We start from the raw sequence: 24,215 nt of genomic DNA on the forward strand, positions 1-24,215 counted from the left end.
CACGTGTCCGTGACTGCTGCTCCAGAGGGGACGTGGGGCAGGGCCTTGTTCATCAAGGGCCTGATTGATTTGTTAGTGATATTTCCAGTGCTGTGGTAACAATAACATGTGATGAGCCTTTCCCCTTATCTGGCACTTTCCTCCCTATGCTTTTCCCAAATGCTGATGAACCGGAGCTCGTGATGATCTTTGGAGGAGGGGAGAGAAAACATTCAGGCATAATCAAACAGCATCACTCAGCCCATTGTGTTGTGGGTTTTTTTTTAATCTCAACAACTACCAGCTTTTGAATGACACGAAAAGCTGATCCACTGAGTAGAGAAGATACTTAGGCCTGCAGGTGACTGTTGGGAGGGACAAGGTACAGGTGGATCTTACACCTGGGAGGACTCGCTTACAAAGGGGCTGGAGCCCCAGGTTTCCAGACACAATTTGTCTGGAATCAGGTGGTCCAGCCTGAGTCCAAGTCCTGGAATACTTTGCCCAGTAGCTTGCCAGTAGCTTCCTAGCCCTTGTGCAAGGCTTCTGGGAGGTAGGCCAGCACATAGCATCCAGCAGAGCTTGTCTTCTGTGACTCTCCCCCTGGATTTAGAAATCAGGAGGATGGATTAGGAAATATCATGTTTAAAAAATCACAGGGACATTTACAAAACAGCCCCATGAGGCAAAGGGCTCCTTTCCACTGTGCTGTGCTCTCCAGGTTCTCAGAGGTGCTCTCAAAGATGTTTTTCTTTCCAGTCTTGGGAGGAAGAAACTTGCTTTAAAAAAATGGAAGGGACTGTAATGTCCTGACTCCACAGGACTCACTCCATGACCCCTGAGGAGGTGCTGATAAAAGCCACAGCATGAAGAGCTGTTAGTGATAACATCACTGGCCTCAGCAGTGCTTTGATTGGGCCCCTCATCTACAATTTGCTGGACTGCTGATCCTCTCCCCAGGGCAGTCTCTGAGTGCTTTGAGATTCAGGAGGTGGGAAGCAGAGGGAGCATCCCTGCTGTGAAGGGGCTTGGGGGCAGTGGAAAGGGCCTCTGCTCCATCTCCAAGTCATTTCTCCCCCAATGTCTCAAGAAATTCAGAGCACTCTGAGAAGAGGGTGATGGGCTCTCTGGGACAGACTGAGCTCAGTTGGCTCTTGCCACTGGAGAGCAGCAATATCCACCCTGCACAGCCAAAACCTGCAGTGGACAGACAGGACCCAGCTGGCCGCATCCTGCACTCCAGGCTCTTCTTTTGCTGCTGCAGCAGACACTCTGCAACAGCTACTTTTTTTCCTTCTATCCTCCCTGGCATCCTAAACCACAGCACATGACATGTATAAAACCCATGTTCCCTGAAATGGTTCAAGAAATTATACTTAGGAGGAAGATTTACTCCCAGGTGTATCAGCTGTCATCCACAGGCTGAATTACTTTGTGTTAGAGCAGACTCACCTCAGTGATTTGAACCTGACTGATTTAAGCAGTCACAGAGGAAATGTGCCTTGGATGCCAAATACCAGAACTCTGCACCAGCAGGGTAATTAATTCAAAAGCACCAGAGAAACTGCTGCTGAAGACTTATCCACAGCACTTGACATGCAGTGAATCAGCTGTGCTGCCATTTACATCTTTTTCTGGCCCATAGCTCCTTCAGACTCTCTTACCTCACCTCCCAGTGCATCCACTCAAGCACTCAAAGCAATTTCAAGTCTGACATCACTGGAAAGTTTGCACCTCAACTTCACACACTGCAGGACAGAGTCTTCCAGGGAACAAGTTCACTGGTAGAGCTTCAGCTGTATACTAACAACATTTCCTATGAATCATCCAAATTACTTGAAAATCCCCCTTTTCCTGCAGTACTTGAAAAAACCTCTCTCTCCAAACAGCCAAGAATGTCCCAGACTGCAGAATTCCCCTCAAACTTCTTTCAAGCTTGGAAATGGCACTGTTAGCTCATGGACACCTTTTCCTGGACACAGACACCTTTGGTTCAATTCAAGCACTGTGAGAGTGAGATTCGTCCCACTGCCCCAACCCTGATCCAAGCTCTGTCCCAAAGCCACACCCCAGCTCCAGGGCCCACCATGTCCCTTCCCTGCCTGAGGATGAGCAAGGCACGATGCTCCATGGCTGTGGATGGTGGGATCTGTCTGGAGACATGATGTGGTCAAGTATAAGGTTTTGGCATAGGTGGAGCAGGCTCATCCCAACCTTGCTTTTCTCTGCCATCCTTCTCCTGGAGCAGCACTGGAGATGAAATCCCAGGCTCTGGGGCAGACATGGGATGGCTGCTCATATCTTTGCTGATGCAAAAAGGCATCGCCTGTGCTGGCTGTAACTCCAAAGGATGACAACTCTCTGAGGGTTGTGTGCAAACACTTAAAGCAGTCACTCTTGCCAAAAATAATGGGTGCCTCTTGCCTTTGTGCCAGCACTGGCATTGAAGCTTTGAGCTGAGAGCCAGCCTGGCAAATGCAGCCAGTGTCAGACTGTTCCGGAAAAACAGAGTTATTTTCAGTCTGGAGCAGATCCCTGGGCTGGCTCCCCACAGCCCTGTGGCAGTGCAGGGGAGGGAGTGATGTGAGGGCAGGGACAAGTGGCCCTGGCAGGGATGGCCAACAGCACCTCTTTGCTGCCAGTGGATGCCCTTGGCGTGGGTGGGTGTCAGGCAGGACACTGCCCAAGGAATGTGGAGGGACTGGATCCCTCCTGCCACACTGCAATGTCCTAGTGAGCCCCACATCAGCCTGCTCTGCCAGAGGCACCTGAGAGGGTAGGAGGGTTTGGCCAGATGGATGGCAAAGTCACCTGTCCTTGAGCAGGAGCATCCCAAGGTGAGCCACCTCAAGTGGGGTCCCAGAACAAACTTGGTTTGGTTCCTACTGGCACAATCTGCTCCCCTGCAGCCATTTTCCCAAACACCATAAGCTCTGCTAAAAATAGCTGGATGGAGAATGAGCTGAGATCAGCTCAAAGCTGAACCAGGGGCTCAGGATAGAGGGCAGAGGCCCCTGAGTGAAGGACATGCTGCTGGTGTAAGGTGTGGGCACGGGGCCTGTGAGGAGATGCCAGAGTAGAGAGGGTGTCCCAGGCAAGGACCTGCTGTGTCTGCAGACCTGTGACCCACATCTGATTGAAAGCACACATCCCTAGGTCATGCCAGAAGCTCATTTTTCCTTCCTGCCAAAGAGCAAAGGAATTCTGAGATGATTTTGGCTGCCCAGGACTCAGTGACAACCATTGGTGGTGTCTCAGTGTGTTCATCTGCACCCTTGTTCTGCCAACGTATAGAGAAAACTGAGGACAAAACTGCCTTGGGTTCTCCATCTTTCTGAGACAATAAACACTTCAGAGAGAAGACTGGACCTTGGGCTGAAGATAGAGATTTTGCTTTTTCTTGGCTACACAAACAAGGTGAATGTGCCCCTCTGGAGAGGGGCTGATGCTGGGTGGCTGCAGGGATGAGCCAAAATACAGAAGACAAGAGTTTGATTTCTCAAGATTGCAGAATCATAGAATATTAAGGGTTGGAAGGGACCTTAAAGCTCATCTAGTCCCAGTCCTCTCTGCCATGGGCAGGGACACCTCCCACTAGACCAGATTGCTTGATAGCAAGGTCTTGGGCTTCTTCTGATACCATTTTTGTTTTTCCTTTGCATCAACTCCAGCTTTGTTGGACTTTGCCATGAGACAGTCTGATTCCCTAAACCATCAGAAAATTGGCTTGGCAAAACAAGGGAATTGTCTGGTCAGGAGGTACATGGGCTTGGCTTAGGGCCAGAGCTGGAGCCAGGAGCAGGCAGGGGATGGGATTTGTCAGCTCAGCTCAGCTGTGACGTGTCACTTTGCCCTTTGTTTGTTTTTCAAAGTCACTCAGCATGTGCATCCCTGGTGCTCCCAGGCCCTCCCCACAGCAGCAGGAGGGAGGCCCTGGGAGATGGGATCTCCACTCCACAGAGGCTCTGTGATTATAACCTGACCTGAGTGTGAGCAGGCACTCTCTGCCTTTTGACTTTTTCAATCATGACTTTACTCAGCTTGTCATTTCACCATTCCTCCCTCCCCAGGAGCTTTTAGACAGGATCCCAGGACATTCCTGCTGCCCAGAAGGATGAGCAGTTCCCTCCCTCTCCAACTTCACAGCAGTACATATTTGCTGACACAGTGACATGCAAAGGATGCTGCTCTATCAGTGTTGCATCTAACAGCTGATTTCTTAGGCTGAAAACACTTCTCTCCTTTGCTGGGATCAAATGGAGAGGTTTGGGGATGCTCAGTTGCAAAGCAGGCACAAATAAAGGATGATCAACAGTGGCATCAAGGTAGCTGCTCACACTGGAGGCTTGGTCATGCAACAGGACTTCTGGCCTGCCTTTTGGAAAGAGAAGAGAGAGGATTTATTCCTTTCACTCTATCAAGTGATGCAGATATAAAGATGTTTTCTTTGTCTCAGTGACCCTGAAAGAAGCGAACAGGAGCTGGACTCGATGAACCTGATGGGTCCCTTCCAACTCAACATATTCTATGATTCTGTGATTCTACAAGAGCTAAAGAATAGCCTGTGGGTGTTTTAGCTGTGCAGTTCACCCCATCCCCTTCGGTGGTGGTACTGAGGTTGGTGTTCTCCCTGTTAGCAGGGAATTCATGGATTCTCATGCTCTCTCCCGGTAGTCTGCAGAGCACCTTTCCAGGCAGCGGAGGATGTTCCTTCATTTTTCCCATCTGACCCCTCCTGTCTGGTGTTTTGCCAACCTGGGAACAACTCTTGCACTGTCCTCTGGAGTTCTTTGAGCCACTAGGATCACCAGTCTAACAGAATATTAACCCAGAGAAAACACCAAGAGAAACCACTTGAGCAATTTTCTGTAGCTTTGAAGAGTTGAGCCGACCATGCAGGGTCTGATGAGCTGCCAGAGCTGGGAATTGAGTGGGGTGAGTAGGAGGGAAAAAGGATGCAGAAGTGAGATTATCCTGTATGAGCAGCAGTGAGGCCTTAGGTCAGGTCAGCTGCTGAGCAACCACAGCCTAAAATTCCCCCCAGTTACATTTTTCAGTGATTTTCACTGATATAATTTCAAATCCAATCGGTGTCTCTGTGAGTTTTATGTTTGTGTAGATCTCATATTGTTCATGTTTGTCCTCACCAATTTCTGTGCTTTCCTAAAGACTCAGGTCGTGGACCCCAAGGAAGAGGCCATGGTAGGATTTTCCCAAGGCCAGGACTGCTTTCAAACCATCAGTACCTTCATTGCTCAGCAAGGAGAACCCCAAAAATGGTGTCACAGGATGTGGTTTCTCACAAAGGGCTCAGAGTGGAATTTTCCTGCACTGTGACATGAAGACAGAACAGATCAGTTGGCCAAAGTGAAAACCAGCAAAAGCTCCTGCACAAGTGGACTTTGTCCTGACACAGGAGGGGACAACACACCAGGTGAGACCCACCTCCAGATCTGATCAGCTTCTGGACATTTTGGATCCACCAGGCTATGAATCTCCTCCACCCTCATGCTCTGAATAGTGCTGTTGGTTCGATGGGTTGAATTCTGCCCACCCAGAAATACAAATGCACCTTCCCTGTCCTCTGAATGGAATAAAGCTCTCCAGGCTGCTGTGGAGACATGAACAGAGCCCAGAGGGGCTGGGATGTACAGTCAGAACGTGGGATCCGACGTGGTTGTCCCCAGCCCACGAACAGACGTGGTCTGCAACCACGGGAGTGAGGAAACGGGAAGCAGGTTGAGGTCACCTCGATGTGGCACTCGGGGTGACACAGGCACACGGGGCTTCCAGCTCCTCCCTTACAGAGCTCCAGAGCTGGAGATGGGGTGTAAATGTTCCCCATGCACTGGTTCCAGTGCAGGAGGCTGTTCACAGCTATACTCACTGCTCCTGGACGGGGTGGTGGAGCTGCAGCTGTGCTGGTAGGTTTTTCTTCTCTTCTGTGTCCTGGTTTTACCTGGTTTATGTTGGCTGACTTCTGCCGCCTCTGTGCTGTCCTCCAGCCTGTCCTCCAGCCCTTCCCACATTGCCTACACTGATCTTCCCCCATTCCCACCTGCCTGAGGGACACATCAGTTGAATGCATGTTAAAAATAATCAACACAAAAGCCACTGAATGATGATGATGGTCATCATTTTGCACAACATCCAACTGGCCTGAAAATGTTTGGGGGAAGATGAGATGTGTTTGCACTGCATGGCTCTGCATCCCTGTGGGATGTTGTCTGGCCCATGCCTCTGGCAGTGTCCCCTGGACACAGAGATGTCCCCTGGACAGAAGAGCTGTTCCCTGGACACAGAGATATCCCCTGGACAGAAGAGCTGTTCCCTGGGCACATAGATGTCCCTGAGACACAGAGCTGTTCCCTGGACACAGTGATATCTCCTGGATACAGAGCCGTCTTCCAGACACAGAAATGTCCCCTGGACACAGAGATGTCCCCCGGACACAGAACTGTCCCCCGGCAGGCAGGAGGTGGCAGCATTGCCTAGCCCAGGAGATCCTGTTCTCCTGCATACTCAGGCATGGGGCTATTTATTGGCCAGGAGCTCCAGACCTGTTTTTCCAGCTCCTCCAAGGATACGTGACTCAAGTCCCACGCCTCCAAACTGCTCAAATCTCATCCAGAGCAGCCATTAAAAACAACCAAACCCCAAAGGCCGATAGAAGCACATCAGTACTAAGCTGTCTGCAAATCACAGAGGGCAACTGAGGACACAGGGCTCTGCTTTTAGAAACGGGTGTGATGTTTAAAGATACCTCATTTGCCCTTGAAACTCCAGCCCCCTTAACTAGTGTGTGATGCATCCGAGATCCTCCGCACAAGATCCACAGTCCCTGTGAGTGACAGGAGTGCGGATATTCTTGCCTGCACAAATGCTCCTTGACAGAACCGAGGTGGGAATGAGTTGGAGCCCAGCTTGTTCTCAGAGCATTGTTTTCATTCTGGTGTATCTGGCACAGCCCGGGCTGATTTTGAGTCATTTTTTATCAGGGATATGGAGAGAGCTGTAGTAAAACCTTGGATCTAAGCTCCCTGAAACACCAGAGGAACTTGGAGATGATATTTGCTGTGCAGGGCATTGCTGGCTGCCGATCTTTCCTCTCCAGTCCTCCCAGTCTCTCAGCACGGAATCGTCTGGAGCTGACTGAGTCCACCACAGGAAGAAACACAAGCAGATCACAGATTTCCCTCACTGCCTCACAGCCAAAGGGACACAAGCCAGGACTTTTTTGCACTTGTGCAGACAAGAAGGGCTTTTACCACAGTGCCTTTGCTGAGCTAGAAAGCAGCATGGTGAGCACAAGAAAAGCCTCTACCACTGTGTGGATGCTGTTCTATGAGAGGACTCCTCCACCTTTATATGAACAGCTTCCTACTGATATATCCTAACTTAGACCTCTCAATCTCATTTCTCTCCAAAGCAGTGAACTATTAAAAAAAAAATCTGTGCACAGACAGGCCTTAAAATCAATATTTCTACTATTTGCATGGCTTCAGGTGCACCAGACAAGCTGGAAAGCAGTTTTTGACTGCCTCCGTTAAAAGCAGACACCCTGAGTAGGCTTTCCTTCTACATCCATGAGCCACATTGCTGGAGGAGCTTTCTCTCTCCTGCAGGACTGAATCATTTCCCAAACGTAGACTTGCACAGCAGAAGTCGCTGCTGTGACAGGGAGTGACGATGAGTCACCGGGAAATCACAGTTTGGTGTTCCTGCAAAAGGGAAAACTCACAGCGCAGAGCGAGGGGGCAACGGAGGAGATCTCGCTTCTGACAGTCAGCATGGAACAGCTCCTGCAGCACGAGCTGCTGGGTCAGAGGGACCTGGGGAAGGAGAGGAGATGGGTGTCATGGCCACGTGAGGGTGGGGGCTGCGGGGCCAGGAGATGTGGCTGTGACAGGTGGTTCTGATCACAGTGTCATCCTTGTCTGAGTGTCACAGCCTCCTCAAGCTCCTCCTGGATCCTCACCTGGACTGATAAACCCCAGGTCGTGCAGCACCCAAGCCGGCACAGGCTGGAGGGCCGAGGGATGAACCAGCCATGGCAGGCGGAGCAGGGAAGGGTAATGAAGCAGATGTTGTGTGTGCACAGGAGCACGGATGGCTCAGCCCCACGACCTGCCAGGCTGAGGATACGGGCTGAGGAGTCAGGTTGTGGATTTCACAGAGTCACAGAACGGTTGGGGTTGAAAGGGGCCTCTGGAGGTCACCCCGTCCAACCCGCCTGCCCAGCCAGGGTCACCTGGAGCAGGTGGCACAGGAACATGTCCAGGTGGGTGTTGAATGTCTCTGGAGAGGGAGAGTCCATGACCTCCCTGAGCAGCTGTTCCAGTGCTCTGCCACCCTCATGGAAAGAATCTCAGAATCACTGAGGTTGGAAAAGACCTCTGAGATCACCACCGATCACCACTTTGTCGACCAGACCGTGGCACCATGTCCAGCCTTTCCCTAAACACCTCCATGGAAAGAAACTATTCTGTATTTATTTACACACAATCATTTATTTATATACATTTATTTATTTAGACACATTTATTTATACACAAGCCAGCCCATTAACGCACACAGAGGTTGGGGTCCAGGGCTCAAGAAGAACAGCCCCATAGGAGAGGTGGACAGTATGTCACAGTGGTGGCTGACCCAGGGCCACCCGCACTCCCTGCCCAGGATCCCCAAGCGCTGAGGGACCTGTGCCTGGGTGAGCAGCGCTGACTCCTCAGACACCTCACCCCCCCGGCCCCCTGCCCCATCCCACCGCCTGCTCCTTTAAGGCCGAGTGAGGGCACGTCTGCTCCTCCCCTCCCTCTTCCGCCCGGACTCTGGGTGTGGGGCTGTGCGCACGCGCGCACCCGCCGAGCGCCCAATCGCCGCGCCCGGTTGGTGAGGGGGTCACGGAGCGAGGGCTGTGATTGGCGCAGCGCAGGGAGGGGGGCGTGGTTTGCGAGGCCCCGCCTCGCCCCGCTCCCAGCGCGCCCCGCGCGGTGAAGAAGCGGCGGCCGCGCGCTGGGGGCATTTTGTGTCGGCGGCGGCGGCTCAGGCACAAGATGGCGGCGGCGGCCGAGTGAGGGGCCGGCGGCCGCCGCGACCCCGAGAGTGCCCCCTTCTCCCCCGCTACTCCCCCCGCCTTTACAAAGCACCTCGCGGGCCGCTTTTCGTCTTTCTGGAGGGCGCCGAGAGCCGGGGAGCGGGGCAGAGCCGCGCAGGGGGGGCGCCCGCCAGAGGGGCCCGGCTGGAGCTGAGCGCAAGGACCGTCCTTGGCTGCGCCGCTCTCCCCTCCCTCCCCTCCCTGGCCCCTTTCCCCTGTAAAGGGGGCAGCTGTAGAGGCCTCATTGTCCCGCCGAGCCGGCCGGGAGGGCCTGAGAGCCGCCTCTCGCTATGGCGAGCAGCAGCGGCTCCAAGGCCGAGTTCATTGTCGGAGGCAAATACAAGCTGGTGCGGAAGATCGGGTCAGGCTCCTTCGGGGACATCTACCTGGCGATCAACATCACCAACGGGGAGGTAAGGGCCGCTCGCATTCCTCAGCCGCTCGGGGCGAGCCGGGGACCAGCCCCGGCCTCTCCGAGCTCCCCCTGCCCCCGGCTGTGCCCCCCCATGTCCTCGGGGAAGGGGGCGAGGTGCGGACCCGCCGTTGGGGGACCAACCCCCACCCCCCCGAGGGTCCTCACCCTCTCCCTTGGGTCTTCACCCACCCCCGAGGGTCTACTCGCCCTCGGGAGCATAGGGAGAGGAAAACACACTAATCCATTGTAGGAAAACATATTTAAACGAATTTTGTGCTTTGTGAACGGCCACAGTCGTCCCTCGCCCGCCATTGATCTACTCCCCATCTGCCTTAGCTGGGGAACACTTTGTATCTGGTTTCATCAACACGAATAGAAACAAAGAAGATCCCCCTGTTTCTCCAGCTTTTCCTTTGTTGTTTTTTTTTTTTTCTTTTCTTCCTCCCCCTCACGACTCTAAGCTGTAAAGAAGAAACACCCACGTATGTTCTTCCTCACTTAAATGGTTCTGAAGACTCCACATCTCCAGCTCAATTGCATGACCTGGGATGGATATTTATGTTACAACTCATCGCGATATGGATTTTATTTGAAGACGCGACAAAATGCAGCACGTCGAGCTCCGCAAAAAAATAAATAAATATATACCTCAGAGCGTTGTGTGGGGAGTGTTGAAGTGCTGTGGCCCTTAAACCTCAGTGCTTGGTGGACACTGCTCTGACTCCTTGTTCCCTCTCACTGCAGGAAGTTGCTGTGAAGTTAGAGTCTCAGAAGGCTCGGCATCCCCAGCTGCTGTATGAAAGCAAACTGTACAAGATCCTGCAGGGAGGAGTTGGCATCCCACATATACGGTAGGAATCGTCCATATATGCCAGTGACTTTTCTCTGTGTTAGTACGACTTTTTTTTTTTTTTTTTGTCTTGCCTTTCAGGGTGTATAGTTAGTAGTTACATACTTTTTAGTGTGAGGTAGGGCAGCTTCATGAAAAGGAAATTTGTCTGTGAGGGATTGGGCTGATGGGGAGGAAAATGCTCCGTTCCAAGCTCTCCAACTCGCTGGTTCCTCCCCACAGGCCGCTGTCTTTATCGTACGTACTGTGCTTTGAAAGTGAGATATCCAGCAGTCCCTGAGCTGTGAGAAATTCTTATAGTGATTAGAACAAAGTATGAGGAGGCTGTTTCTCCGAGACTCCGTGTTCCAGCTGAGGCCGGGAGTTGGGAGCCGGCCCTGGAAATGGCTGCTTTCTTTTGTTGCCTTTTTTTTTTTTTTTTTTTTTTTTTTTTTTTTTTTTTTTTTGTTCCAACATGTCTTCCTGCTCTGCTCAGAAAATGGCGGATGGACGTGATTAACCCTCCCCCTTCTCCTGTTGGGACAAGGGACGTGCTCGGGCTTGTGTCTTTTCCTTTCATAGTTATGAGCCGCGAGCCTTGAGGCTGCGGAGAACCTGGAGCAGGAATGAAATGGCAGCTCCTTTCTGGTGCCCGCAACAGATGCGTCACCAGGGTTTCCCGCACGGTTAAAGTGCCAGGATTAATCTGTCCCAATTGGTCATTATGCGGCTCCTCATTTCCTATTCCATCAGAAACTTTCAGTAGGGTTTAATAATTCCCTGATCTGGGAGAAAAACTCTGGCTCAGGACTCCAGGAGGAGTTATTCCTCGTGAGATTATTGAGGTGTTACCCTGGGTTAGTGCCCAACGCCTGGATCTGGACATCAGAATAGTTACATGAAACTTCAGTTTTCTCCAGAAAGACTTTGTACAAGTTGTTCTTTTTTTGAATCTTTGTTAATAATTGTTTTCAAAGTTAGTATTTCTTCCTTTTGCACAACGGCATAAAGGACTTTTGTTCGTTGAGCTGCAGAAACTATTTCAGTTCATGTTTTGTGTCAAACTATGGATTCCATTTAAATTTAACCCTTCCTGACTTCGGATGTGCACCTGGATCAATCGTGGCATTTGTGGCTATTTTAAAGTTATAAAGATGACATAGTCAAGATTCTGTATTATTATTTTCAACAAAGCATAGAACAAATGTGCATTTCTGAGGTTAATAGCTCCCTCCTCCTTCCCCTAAAACACAACTGGCTCTGATCCTGAGCCAGAGGAGACTCTGTTGTCCAGGCCATCTGTCCTCATTTACTACAGCCTTTCTCAGGGATACAATAAACATACCTGAATTAAACAGAATACTTGCAGCTTCAGCAGAGTTGGTGATGTGAAAACAGATGCAGTCTTTCTTTTAGACTACAATTCCCTTCTTTTCTCAGACGTGGGTGCTTTTATTTCACAACTGGAAGAATAGGAATCACATTTTGGAAAGCTCTCACAGTATAGTTACACGCCAAAACAGGGATAACTGGGAAAACAGCCAGAGCAAGCAGATATCAGGTGTTTCATTGCAAAACTGGAAAAACAGGCATCCTTAAACTACTCTTTTTAAAACTAAATGACTTTTTGGCGTTATAATGAGGCCTAATTTGCAAATTTTTTGACTTTTCCATGTAACAGAAGTGAAATGCTATTTATTTCCTTGTATTTGGTTGAAATGGCCTTTGAAATACTGAAGGTAATCTTACATGCTGAAAAACTTGCTTCTTAAGATGACTGCTGTAGTTGAAGCTAGTTTTCTTTCATTTGTATTTGATGTTCTTGTAACTCCCAGAAGTAATACAAGGTTACAAAAAATTAATAAGAATGAACCACTGAGGCAGCACTCAAATTGATTCATAGACTCATTGTGCTGAAGGTGTGTGATGTATTGGATAATGGCAGTCAGTGCCTTTCAGGTTCTCACAGTGTTAATCTTTGTAATATTTTTCTAAAAAAGTTTTTTTTAGGAAATTTTTGAAAATGCCCTTTTTGTTTTCAGAAGCAGCATTAATTTTAAATCTGTATGTGCCAGATGCTGCTTGACAGCTTCTTTGGGCTGCTGTTCCTAGTTGTCTTCTTGCTGTATGACAGCTGGTGATGTTTGAGGAAATCTAAACCAGTATTCCTGGGTTTACTTTCTGTAAGAGGAAGCTGAGGAAGGGACTCAGCACAGTTCTTGTGTCAAGTGTTAAAATGTTCTGTGTTTAGTAGAAATAGAATCCGTGGTGCTCTGTATCCAAGTCAGTGTTTTACTTGGTACTTAGGTCACTTTGCATATGTCATTGATAATCCATGTGCCACCATTGTTTTATAATAATATGCTGTCACCTTGGAATAAGCTGTTCCTGCCTCAGTGTATTCAGAAGGATGAATCAAGCTGAAGGAAAACCAATACATTTGTTAAAATTTCTGTAATGTGACACCTTTAAACAAAAGCAGCACAAAGAGATAATTTGATAGCAAATTAACAAATCATTCTAAGCTTTTCCCATTACCATTTACTTTATAAATGAACTCAGCAGTACTTTTACCTCAGCGCTGCACATCTTGGACACAGAGGCAGAGTTTTCTATTCCTCAGTTAGGAATGAGGGACTTCTGTATTTTTCACGTACTTAAGTGATGAAGTGGCCAAGATCAGCTTCCTGGAAGTTGCATTATGTGACTTTGCCTCACTCGAGTGGTCTCTGCTGTGGTTTTGTGACTCACGAAGCTGAAATAATAGGTGAGTTGTGCATTGCTCATTCATTTTGGGCTGCTGTTCTTAAAACTGAGTTCTGCCCTTTAGATGTCATTAGAAGTTCTTAGAAATTATAAGATCACAAGTTATCTGGAACCAAGCCATTTTTTTATAGCCTTTAAGGTTGATTTGATAGACTTTCTGGCAGATTTGAAAACAGTTAATGAAAAAACATCTGAGTTTTGGAGTTAAAAGTTTTATATTGCTTCTGTGGGGTCAGGGGTGAACCTTCACCCGTGGGGGATGAACAGGGGGCCTTGGTACTTAATTCCACTGTAACAGAACATGTTGTTTGCACAGAAAATAACTATAAATGAGATTGGAATGTTCTCTGAATATTCTCTGAATATTCCAAACCCTCTTAGATTTGCTAATCTTTTGAGTTTGTTGCTTATTGTTGTGTCCTGGAAGAGTAGCAAAGTTTCTGAACTCGTCTCTGAAGTGTCACAAAATCTTCCATAAATACTCCACAGATTTTTAAAGCTGTGTATTGTTCTTGATGTACAAATTTTGGTTAATTATTACCTTAATTTTTCACAAAAGACTCTTGAGCCAAGCTTAACGTTGTAACAATCTGATCTGCCTTTAGGACACAATGCACAGCCCCAGCATTCTGCTGGGCTTACTCTTATTGTTCTCACTCATCAGCTGTCCTTTGCTTTTTTCCTCTCTTTTTCAGTGACAAAGCATTTTGAGCTGTAATCTTGTTAACTGGGCACTGATCCTATTAGTTTGGACTATCTACCTTTATTCCCGAATTCCTAGTTCTGGCTTGGAGGAATGCAGCAGAGTGTGTTTTGATTTTGGATGTTTGTTCACAGTGTAACTGTAAAACACTCTTGACAAAAGCAATTATTCAAATTACTTTTGACAGCCACCCTTGATTTTTTTGCCATTTATGGTGTTTATCAGCTATTTCTCCCATCCTCCAGGAAGATTAGCTTTAAATACTCTTTCAGATGTGCATTTAAGAAGTGGGCTTCAGACTTCTGACAATATCATGGGATAACTTGTTTTTGTTATCAGTTTTAAATGGAAAACAGCTCTGCTGGAACCAGTTGTGGCTGGTGAGGCATTAGAATTGTTGCACTTAACAGGAAGAGAGACTAGTGACTGTGAAAAAGAGATTGCATGTGGTTTTGCTTGAAAGCTAATCGAGGTGATATTTGACTTTAGTTATTTGTAAGTTTAAAAACAAAAAAAAAATACTTAGTGGTGTTTTTTTCCAAATATTCTCTTGCAAACTGAACAAATTATTCTCCACATTTCTGAATTTTTCAGTGCAGTACTTATAAATATTTTGATGTTGTGAAGTTCTCAATTGAGTTGAGAAATCTTAAAGTTTCTAGCAAAAAAATGTATAAAAGAATCTACAGTTTTTGTGCTTCTGGTTGCTTACTGCCATGCTGCTGCATAATTATTAATAACAGAATCGTCCCTTATTCATCTTCACTAAATAGTACATGTAATGGAAAACTGTGGTCAAGTTTGGTAATCTTAAGAGATGTTCTCACAACCGATTTTGCTTTAAGCACTTGTAATTTTGATCTTTTAGCAGTGCTTAAAAGCCTGTAAATATACCTCTCAAACACATTAATTTTGAAGTGTTTTCACAGTAACTTCCTACAGCATAAAAAAACCCAGAGCAAGCCACCAAAAAAAGCCCCAAACCACCACCAGAAAAACAGAAAAATACCCATGAAACCCACAGACAACCCCACCCCTCAAACAGAAATAAGAAGGAAGGTTCTATCAGTACAGCCTCCTATTAACTTTCTAATATTACTAAAGGCTGCATGTTGAAGGGCAGAACCACTCTGGTAGATAAGGAGAAGCCTCTTGGTCTTGTAGCTTGAAATAAAATGGAAGCTAGTATTTTAAATGAATACCTAAAGTGCCTCTACTAAGTAGAGGCAAGTAAATGTATTTTAAAAAAAATCTATTTCCTGTTTTCTAACAATCTTCTGTCTTAATTGGCCTTTGTGGACTCTGTAGAAGCATCCAGGAGAGGTCACAGTTTGAAAGGAAATGGAGCTGTCTTATTTTATTTTTATTTTTTCTCCTTGCCTTAAATCAGCCTTTGCAGTTTCAGGTCAGTGTTACTCCTGTTTGAAACAGCAGAGGTAATACTAAAACACTCTTTTTCCTCAGCAGTGTGTCTTGTCCCCACTGTGGATTAATGGCTCACCTCCTGAACTGAATTGAAACTTCTGACTTTTGCAGGAGAAACTTGACTCCTCACTTCCTACCAGGTGTTAATGTACCTTATTAAAGAGCTTTGCAAAACAGCGAGTCAGCTGCATGTTTGCAACATAACACTGGGCAGATGAAACCACCTTATTGCTGAGGAGAGGAGTTGTGCTGACATACTTGACGTGTTCGTATTGCTCTCAGAACTGTACAAAAAGTGATACAGAATTTTATTTATAGAGTGTATCCAACTCCATAGCGTAGGGTGTTCATGGCTGTGTCTTTATTTAGTACTTGGGTGGCCTAATTCATGCTCTCCATGGCAACTAACGTTAGGTGACATCTGCTAAATATTCCACTTCAGTATTTCAGTCATGCCATATTATGCTCATTTATATTACTCCTAACTGGCTAACAGTTAAGTGCTTTTCCAGTTTCAGGGGAGATAAGTTAGAAATATAAAATATGTGTCAATTTAGACATGAGTCTTTGATGGATTACCTTTCTTTTATGTGTTGCTTCAGTGTCTGTTGAAGACTGAAGTTAGTGTATTTTTACAGACATGATATACTTTCCAGTTTGTCTGCAACGTCTTTATTTGTCAGGAGATGTCTGTGCTGAGCAGTCTAGAACATGAGAGCAGAAAGGACCACTTTGGTCCAAATCCAGCACCTGTTTTGGACAGTGGGCTGTTCTTTCTGTGAATCAGTCAGGTGCAACATCAAAACTTTCTAGGCCAGCAGGGCAGTGCTCATGATTGTGTTGTTGGGCAGAGAGAGCTGCTGTGCCTAAACATAATGGTTTTATTTGTTAATAACCTTCTCCCTCTTCCTGTCCTCCTGTATGTATAAAGAATAGTTGCATAACTCTGTAGCTGCCTTGCTGAGCTGTTTAAATACATGATTGCAGAGGTCACCACCTTCTCATTTTTCTTGAGGTCTCTTTTCTGTCCTTGTTGAGATTTGGGTTTCCTTTCCTCAATATTTGTGACAGAGTTTGCAGCACTGATCCCAATTACTTCAGTTTCTGCTTAGAACAGCTGCACTTTTACTGCTCGGGATTACTTGGTATTTTTCGGTGATATCAGAGCTCTGTGATTATAGGGAGGTCAGTGTTGTCTCTTTAGTCACACCATCTGACTAATGCCTTGTTCAGAGACTTTTGTATAAATGACTTATGGCTTGCAGAACTGGGATACAGTTCCAGAGTGTTCATCAGTTCAGTGTCATTTGGTTTTCTGTAGGATGTCTGAATCCTTTGTGTTCATGAGGCCTTCCAGACTGGCATGTTCCCCTCATGTGCCTGCTGACTTGTCAAACTTGCTAATTAGGTGATCTCAGGTAATTCTAGTAGTAAGTTCTTTCCAGCTTTCCTGTTCACTGTACATTTTTGTTCTAACAGCTTTTTTTATCCACCTTAGTTCTTCTGATAATCTCCGTTTTTGTCACATGAACTCTTCCACTTGTTGCTGGGAAACTAATTACATAGGACTACACAGAGTAATCATAGGGTCACATACCATAATTTATGAAAGTGGCAAAAGTTTATGTGGTGTCAAAGAAGTCAAAATCACCCTTTTTGTAATGTGAGTATCAAGGTTTCTGGAAGTGTAAAGGTTTGAGTTTAAATATTCAAGTGTTGGAAGCATTGTACTTCCCTGCAGTGAGGCACCAGGGGATATTTCTTGTCTCACAAAAGCATGACCTCCTGCAGTTCTGTTTGTAATTCCAGGTTGCCACAGCCTCCAGTGGAATAGTCAGTGATGGAGTTGACAGAAGCCTTTAGTGGAGGATGGGCTGCCTGGCAAAGCAGGTGCTGATTGAGGAGAACTTTTATTGAGTTGGAACAAAATAGTCTTGTCACACTTGCTCTGGTGGTGAGAAGAGTTTCTTGACACTGAACTCATGTTCTATTGGTTTTTTATATGATATGCTATAATATATTACATATATTAATACACAACATCATATATTGATTTTTTTATATTTTATATTATAACCTGTAGGCAAAGTGAGGTGCCATTATGCTCATAGTGCCTTTACTGCCTTCATGGTTTTTGAATGCTGGGAATTGGGGTTTCTTCACCAGTGACTAACAGCTGTCATTTAGCAAGTCAGTTAATTTAGTTCATCTTGGTCTGAATTTGATTTTTTTTTATGTGAATCTTCTGAATCCTTTTATTTATCGCTAGACCTGTCACGTATCTTTGGTAATTGTGCTGGGTTTGTTACCTTGTTTTAATTACTAGTGTCAGTGTAGTGGATGAAACTGCTGGTTATCAACTAAAATTGTGTAGGTGGCACAGTAGTAACATCGAGCCTGTGCCTGCATTCTGTTTGCCCTTCACCCACCTTTCTTTGCTTGTTGACCTATTTCTGACCCTTCCAAAGGAGGATACACTAGATGTGAAGAAAATACTATAATAGCCAAATGAAGTATTTCTGTAGTTAAATAAAAAACCCAAACCAAGCTATTAACAAACACTTTCTCAAACATTTCTTTTGTTCTTGACATTATTTACCAAATAAGCAGTTGCCGAAATGGACATTATGGTATTTTTGAAAGATGCAGCTCTGAAAGCGCAGAAGGATTTTAAGTTTGGGGAGACCTGATGAAAGTATTTGCCACCAAGTAGTAGATGACTTCACTTGCTTGTCCCAGGATTAGTCAAGAGAATCAAAAAAACCACCCCCATGAGTTAAAGTGAACATCCACTTATGTGATCTGGCATCATACCTGTTGTATATTATTTGGAAACCGAGCAAACCACTGTGTCACGTGACTTCGTTGTTCACTAGGACTACAGTACTGAAATGCAGGAGGTTAGAGAATTTCTGCTGCTGCATGTGCTGGGGCCATAGATCAGCCTCTGAAACCACATGATTTGGAAGCTTGTTGACGTGGCAAATGTTGGTCTTTCACATCAGAGGAGTCACTGAAGTCAAATGAAGGTCTCTGTGCTCAGCCTTGAACCATGCTCTGATAGAAAGCTTCATAAAGGGTATTTACTGCATTCTGAGTGATCTGGAGTCATTTGATAAGTAGCTTTAAACAGAGGAGGGAAGGGAGAGTGACGAAGCATTTTCCTGCCTGTGAGCTTGGGCACACCTTGGCAGATGAGTGTGGACCAGGGTTCCTAACAGCTGTGTCAGGTGTTCAGTGTGACACTGCCAGTTAAAGGGTAAACTGAACTATTCCTCATAATTCTGTCCCGTGAATGTTTTGTGTAAAGGAAATATTCCTAATGGGATGTAAAGCACTGTGAGAATCAATTAGAGAAATAATGAATTTTCCTAGTCTAATAAATTAGCTTCTCTTTTTGAAATAATCCATTTTATGTAAGTCTGCCAAACCCAAAGTGAGCTCTCAAGTAGTTAAGTCTCTTGCTGCTGCTTTTCTCTCCCCTCCGAAACTCTCCCTGTTTAAATGTATTGCTGCTGTTGCTTCCTCAACTTCAGTATGAGAGGGTGGACTTCCAAGTGTGTGTGGGGAAAACAAAGGTCCATGGAGTCCCTTATAGGGACATGTGTGTTCTGAAATGCCAGTGTCATCTAATAATTGCCCAGGGCTTTGTATGGATCATTCCCTTGGTAGTTCACTGCAAGTTTCCTTCCTGATGCAGTATTAGGAGTTGAAAGATTTCTCTTTGGGACACCAGCTTTTACATATCGTAATATCCAGCTTTTCCCAAGAAGAGACAAGACTTCCACTATTTTTACACTCACAGCTGCCAGTAGTAGCAGTTCCTAGATTTTGAATGGACATGATGTAGCCTTACTTTTTAATCCCATTTTCCCTGGAAATGTTCCAAGGGAAATGAAAACTTACTTGGAGCGTTAGCAAAGTAAATACAACGAAGTTACTCCAATACTCTGGAAGAAGTTCCAGTTGCCAGTAGTGAAATGAATAGGTGCCACAGTCTTCTGTGAGGAACCACAGGCAGGTAATAATGAAAATGACATGTTAAACTCTTCTGTCTTATTTCTTTATCTTGCAGAGCTGAATGTGCTTTCCACCAGTGCAGAATGATCAGGAGATTAAAATTTTCTTGTGCCTATGTAGAAGTAGGACAAATGGAGGTTGTGCAATCAACCTGAATTACTGCACTTAACTCAGCAGACAGCTCCCTGTAGAGGAACCAAAGGCTTTTTAAACTGTACCTCCCAGGGTGGGCTTACTTTGAATCAGCTCCACTTTTTCTGTGATGCTGTAACTAAATTTTCTTAGCTCAGTTGAAAGCTGATCTTTGATCCTTTTCCCTTACACTGCATCTCTTGGGCCCTGAACCATTACTGTGCTGAACAATTACACTCAGCATCTGACTTGGATTTCCATTTCTTGAAAAAAAATTTTATTTAGATCTTGATTTACTACTTGGAATGCTTCAATTTAGCTCTTTACTCTCTAGACTTTTTCCTAAACAAACCTAAATTTCATGGGACAGACTCTCTAGGCAGGTAACTTGGTCCAGGTTTTATTATTCCAGCTGACCATAATGTTTTGTTTGCAGCTGTGACCTGTGGAGCTGTTTGGAGGGCAGTGTCAAAAGCTTTTTACATTGGTGACTTTGATAGGAACCAAGAAGTAGATTTGTAGGCCTCATTAACAATTCTTGAACTGAAGCTGGTCATTAAGAACTTCTCTCCACAGTATCTCATTTTGACGCTTCATTTTCCATATTTTAAATTCTCTACTTGGTTGCTCTTGCAGTTGAAAGTAGCTACTGATCACTCCTTAGAAGGGCCTAGGCAGGCAGGTCTTCTTAAAACACATACATTTCATGGCTTGGTATCAGGTTGCAGTGTAAATATTAACCTTTTTTTTGATATTACAAACTTCATCAAATAATACCATCAGCATTTGTTCCTAGTTGAGTCACTGGTAAGTTTGGGGTCTTTTTGTGCATTGTTGTACTTTCAGTGAATTTTTAGAAGGCAAAAACTGATAAATAGCACTTACAGCCTTGGTGTGGTCATTAACATGTTGGAGGAAAACTGTTCTGTTGACATTCAGTTTGAATGAGTGCTTGCAAAATATGTATTTTCTGCCTCTCATTTTGATGTAGGGAATGAATAAAGATCCTAGATTGATCTGTAAAACAAGGAGTGTGAACCACATATATAACTTTTATCAAGTTTATAACAATGCAGCATGAAGTGCATGGTTTCTGCTAGAATCCTGACAGTGGGAAGATACAGGCCTGAAACAAATCCAAATATAGAATCTTTTCTCTGTGCTTTGTAAACATTTTACTTTACTACCCCAACTAAGCTTGGAATCCTATGGGTACCAAGGAATTTGTTGACTTTATCAGTGGTAACTATTTTCCAGACATCTATGCATTAGTCTACCGGAGTCGTTGCCTAAAGTGGAAATACAGTGTCCATACAGATATTTAAGTCACAGATGCTACTTTGAGCTGAATCCTGATTTTTTTATTTTTTTTTTTTTTTAATCTGAATGCTCTTATTATGAGGTACAGTCTTGATGTATCTTGTCTGTGCCACTGTTGTTGGAAACTTCAGTTCTCTTCCAGGAGGGAGCTAATCAGTGTCTTATCCCTGGGCTACTGGCACTAGACCCTTGTTATAAGGACTAGGTGCTTAGCAAAGGCAAAATTGCAACCTTTGATCAATAAGGTGTCATGTCAGCATTATAAACAGCTTTTCACATACAGCTGTCACTTAACTGGGTATTTGGAACATGCAGAAGGACTGGAGAGGAGAATGTTCAAGTTCTGTCTTTCAGTGCCCATTTAAAATATGGAAATTCACAGCTGAGATGGGCTGGAGTGAAGGCTGTAACTCCAGGACCCCCCAGTTGCAGATACAAAGCAATGCTATGATGGAAATGCTAGACATGGATTGCGAAGAAAAATACACATGGAAGGACTTCTGCTTGTCCTCACAGCATTGGTAACCTTTATTTTATGCCCAAAATTGATATCTCAGGCACTTAAAGGTGAATATCGGAGTCTGGCTGCAATTAGTGTTTTGTTACATATGTATTTTGCTTTTATGGCACTTAAGTGCTTTTGCCTTTATCATGTTGAAAGTATAATGAAGAGCCTTTATATTCTACTTAATTGGACAGTAGAACTTGATTGCCATTTTTTTAATTCGGAAATAAATTAAGGCATAGTATATGAGTTAACAGCACGAACTGCTTTGGTCTGAACAGAGAACTGAAACCTGAAAACAAAGCATGTAAAGATGGTTCTGTGAAGTGAAATGAATGCAGGAAACAATGAGTGTAAGGCGTCCTGCAGATGAGTTTCAGTCCAGATGTTGTACATACACCTCACGACACTGACACGTAATGGCTGCTGCTTTGCTTGCCTTTTGGTTCTGCTGTTTGGTATTTCGGTTGCTGAAGCCTAGTAGTGGTTTTTCTTAAGGGCAAATTAAATGTGCATACACACACTTGCCAACTTGTGTATTCTGGTTTGTGCTCAGACTTCTGTTTCCAGGAAAAATAAGACACTGCTGGCCTTAGTTTCTCATAGCTTTTCAAGACTGAACTTTAGTGAGCCATGTGCCCTTGCAACCAGGAGGGCTGGTGGTATCCTGGGCTGCATTAGGATTCCTGCTAATCCTGGATCATTTTCTTTGTTGCAGGTGGTATGGTCAAGAAAAGGACTACAATGTTCTAGTCATGGATCTTCTTGGGCCCAGCCTGGAAGACCTCTTCAACTTCTGTTCTCGCAGGTTTACGATGAAAACAGTACTTATGCTAGCAGACCAGGTATGTACAGCCTTGGTGGGAGGAAGACAAAAACCCCAAGGGATTTTGTGCAATGTTGTTCTTTTTAAATGGGTTAAATAATGTTTAATGCAGAGTTTCATACATCTAAGTGAACACTTGACTTATATAGGACCAAATAATGGTGGTTTCTGTGAGCTCTGGCCTACAAAATGTGCATAGTGGGAGGACAGTGCAGCTACCAGCTCCTTCATCTGCAGACCTAACAAGGGTAACTTCGTTAAGGTATCAAGACTAATAAGGGCGGATTAACTCCCAGTATCAGCCATGGAGGTGGAAGGTCTGAAGCAGTCTCCAGTTATGGTCTGATTCAGTGGGACCTGTTACGTGTTGGCCAGCTGTGGGGACATGTGGGGTTTGTTCTTACTGACTGTCCCTGTGCACTCACACTCTCCTGTAACTTCTAGGACCAGACCATGAGCTAATAAATACTGTCTTGCTTGTTTGGTCCTCAAAGACCAGTTCTTAAAGCTGTTAGTGGAGATGCCACTTCTCAGACTTAATCAAGGCTTCTAAAACTGAAGTCTTAAGCCTTTTTTTCTAGCAGTTGATATTTTTCCAACTTCTCCATGAGAATACAGCATTTCAAATGGGCAGCCATATTTATTTCTTACTACTTAATGAGTAGCTTGATTGTGCTGCTTCAGCTCCTTGAAAAGCAATGAGTGTTTCTGGAGTTGAATTTTCAATGGTAGTTTAAATTTCATCTAATATTACGTAATTGATGTCAGTACCAAGCTGTCACTTGGCCAGATGCTCGTAGAATCCCAGGCTCTTGGCCAAGGAAGCTCATGGCATTTGTATGGAGACAAGGGGTCAGCTGTCCCTGTTCTCAGCTGCCCTAAGAGAGTGGTGTGCTTGCTTTGGAGAGCCACTTGCCTGCTCGCTTAGCTCTAGTCTGGGGGTTACAGCATCTCCAGGGAATCTGTAAGGACTTTGTGCAGTATTCCTTCGGGCGACAAACACTAATTCTTTGTCACCTGGGAAACAGAGAGGGAATGTGTGCTGTCGGTGCTTACAGCTGGTTTTTAGGGCATAGTCCAGTAGAGCAACTGTCAGGGGTACTATGTAGCAATTCAGATGGTTAAAGGCTGCATGAGGAGTGTGTGAGGAGCTGGGAAGCTGTGCCACATAACCCATGTGACCCATGTACTGGGCTCTCACGGCAGGAGGTGGTGTGACCTCGTCTGATGATGCAGATGTTCCAGAGTTTCCCTGCGGCTCCACTGCTGACAGATATTCCGGGATCACAGTAGCCTAGATATGACAGGATGGGCCACAATCAAGTTGTTACTTGCTCCATGAAAACTTACCTGGAAAAGTGACGTTTGATGATGAATGAATAACCAGATGAATGAGTAACTGGGGTGGGGGAGGGAATGAGCTTTAAAATTGTCTTGTGTTTGAAGTAAGAGAAAGAAATGGTTCTTTAATGGGATGCTATAGTTAGAAACATGAACCTCGGTATCTGGGAAATAGTTCAGATATTTCATCTGCCAGTTCCTAACCAAGGTTATGGAATTTTAACATATAAGAAAGATAAACTTATTTGAACAATATTTTTTAAAAAAATGGTTTTCATTAAGCAAATACATAAACTGAAGTTGCACAGGAAGGTAACACTAAAAATTCATGTTTTCATTAAAGGTTTAAGTGAATTGTGTTCTCTCATTGAAATCTTATGTGTTTTGTTGCTGGTTTTTTTTACAGATGATCAGTAGAATTGAATATGTGCACACAAAGAATTTTATACACAGAGACATTAAACCAGATAACTTCCTAATGGGTATTGGGCGTCACTGTAATAAGGTTAGTCTAAAGCTCTTTGTTTAAAAGTCCAAAGAGAATGCCTGTGTGATTTGATTCAAGCTGCGCAACTTTTGTAAAATTGATTGCTACAGCTGATGTTTTGGATGCTAAACCACAGTTCTTTGAGGTGAGAACTTGGTTTTTTTGATACCCACTTCTAAATGCAGTGGCATACATGTGGGTCTCTTGACTCATCTAGATGATTTCTAGACTTGCAACAAGACTGTAAACTAACCCTATAGAATACTTAGCTACTCCTTTCACTGCTGGAGTTTTGTTATTGACATGACTGTTGTAATAGAATTTTTTTCCTCAATGATAAAGTCAAATCTTATCTTTGGCTTTGGGCCTGACT

At 45.0% G+C, this 24,215-nt stretch overlaps 1 protein-coding gene across 8 annotated transcripts in view; it reads left to right on the forward strand.

Annotated features, from left to right (window-relative positions):
* Positions 1–8,971: 8,971 nt before the first annotated feature.
* Positions 8,972–24,215, forward strand: part of CSNK1A1 (casein kinase 1 alpha 1) — a 36,453-nt gene continuing 21,209 nt past the window's right edge. For all 8 annotated transcript variants that reach the window (XM_051793585.1, XM_051793586.1, XM_051793587.1 and 5 more), the window contains exons 1-4: positions 8,972–9,486; positions 10,233–10,339; positions 21,907–22,033; positions 23,762–23,860. In XM_051793585.1, coding sequence (XP_051649545.1) covers positions 9,364–9,486; positions 10,233–10,339; positions 21,907–22,033; positions 23,762–23,860 — 456 coding nt within the window. In that variant the 5' untranslated portion in view covers positions 8,972–9,363. The remainder of the gene's footprint in view (positions 9,487–10,232; positions 10,340–21,906; positions 22,034–23,761; positions 23,861–24,215) is intronic.

This window comes from Manacus candei, unplaced genomic scaffold (genome assembly GCF_025592945.1).
Source record: "Manacus candei isolate 608988 ecotype Guabito, Panama unplaced genomic scaffold, ASM2559294v1 h1tg000037l, whole genome shotgun sequence".
NCBI lineage: Eukaryota > Metazoa > Chordata > Aves > Passeriformes > Pipridae > Manacus > Manacus candei.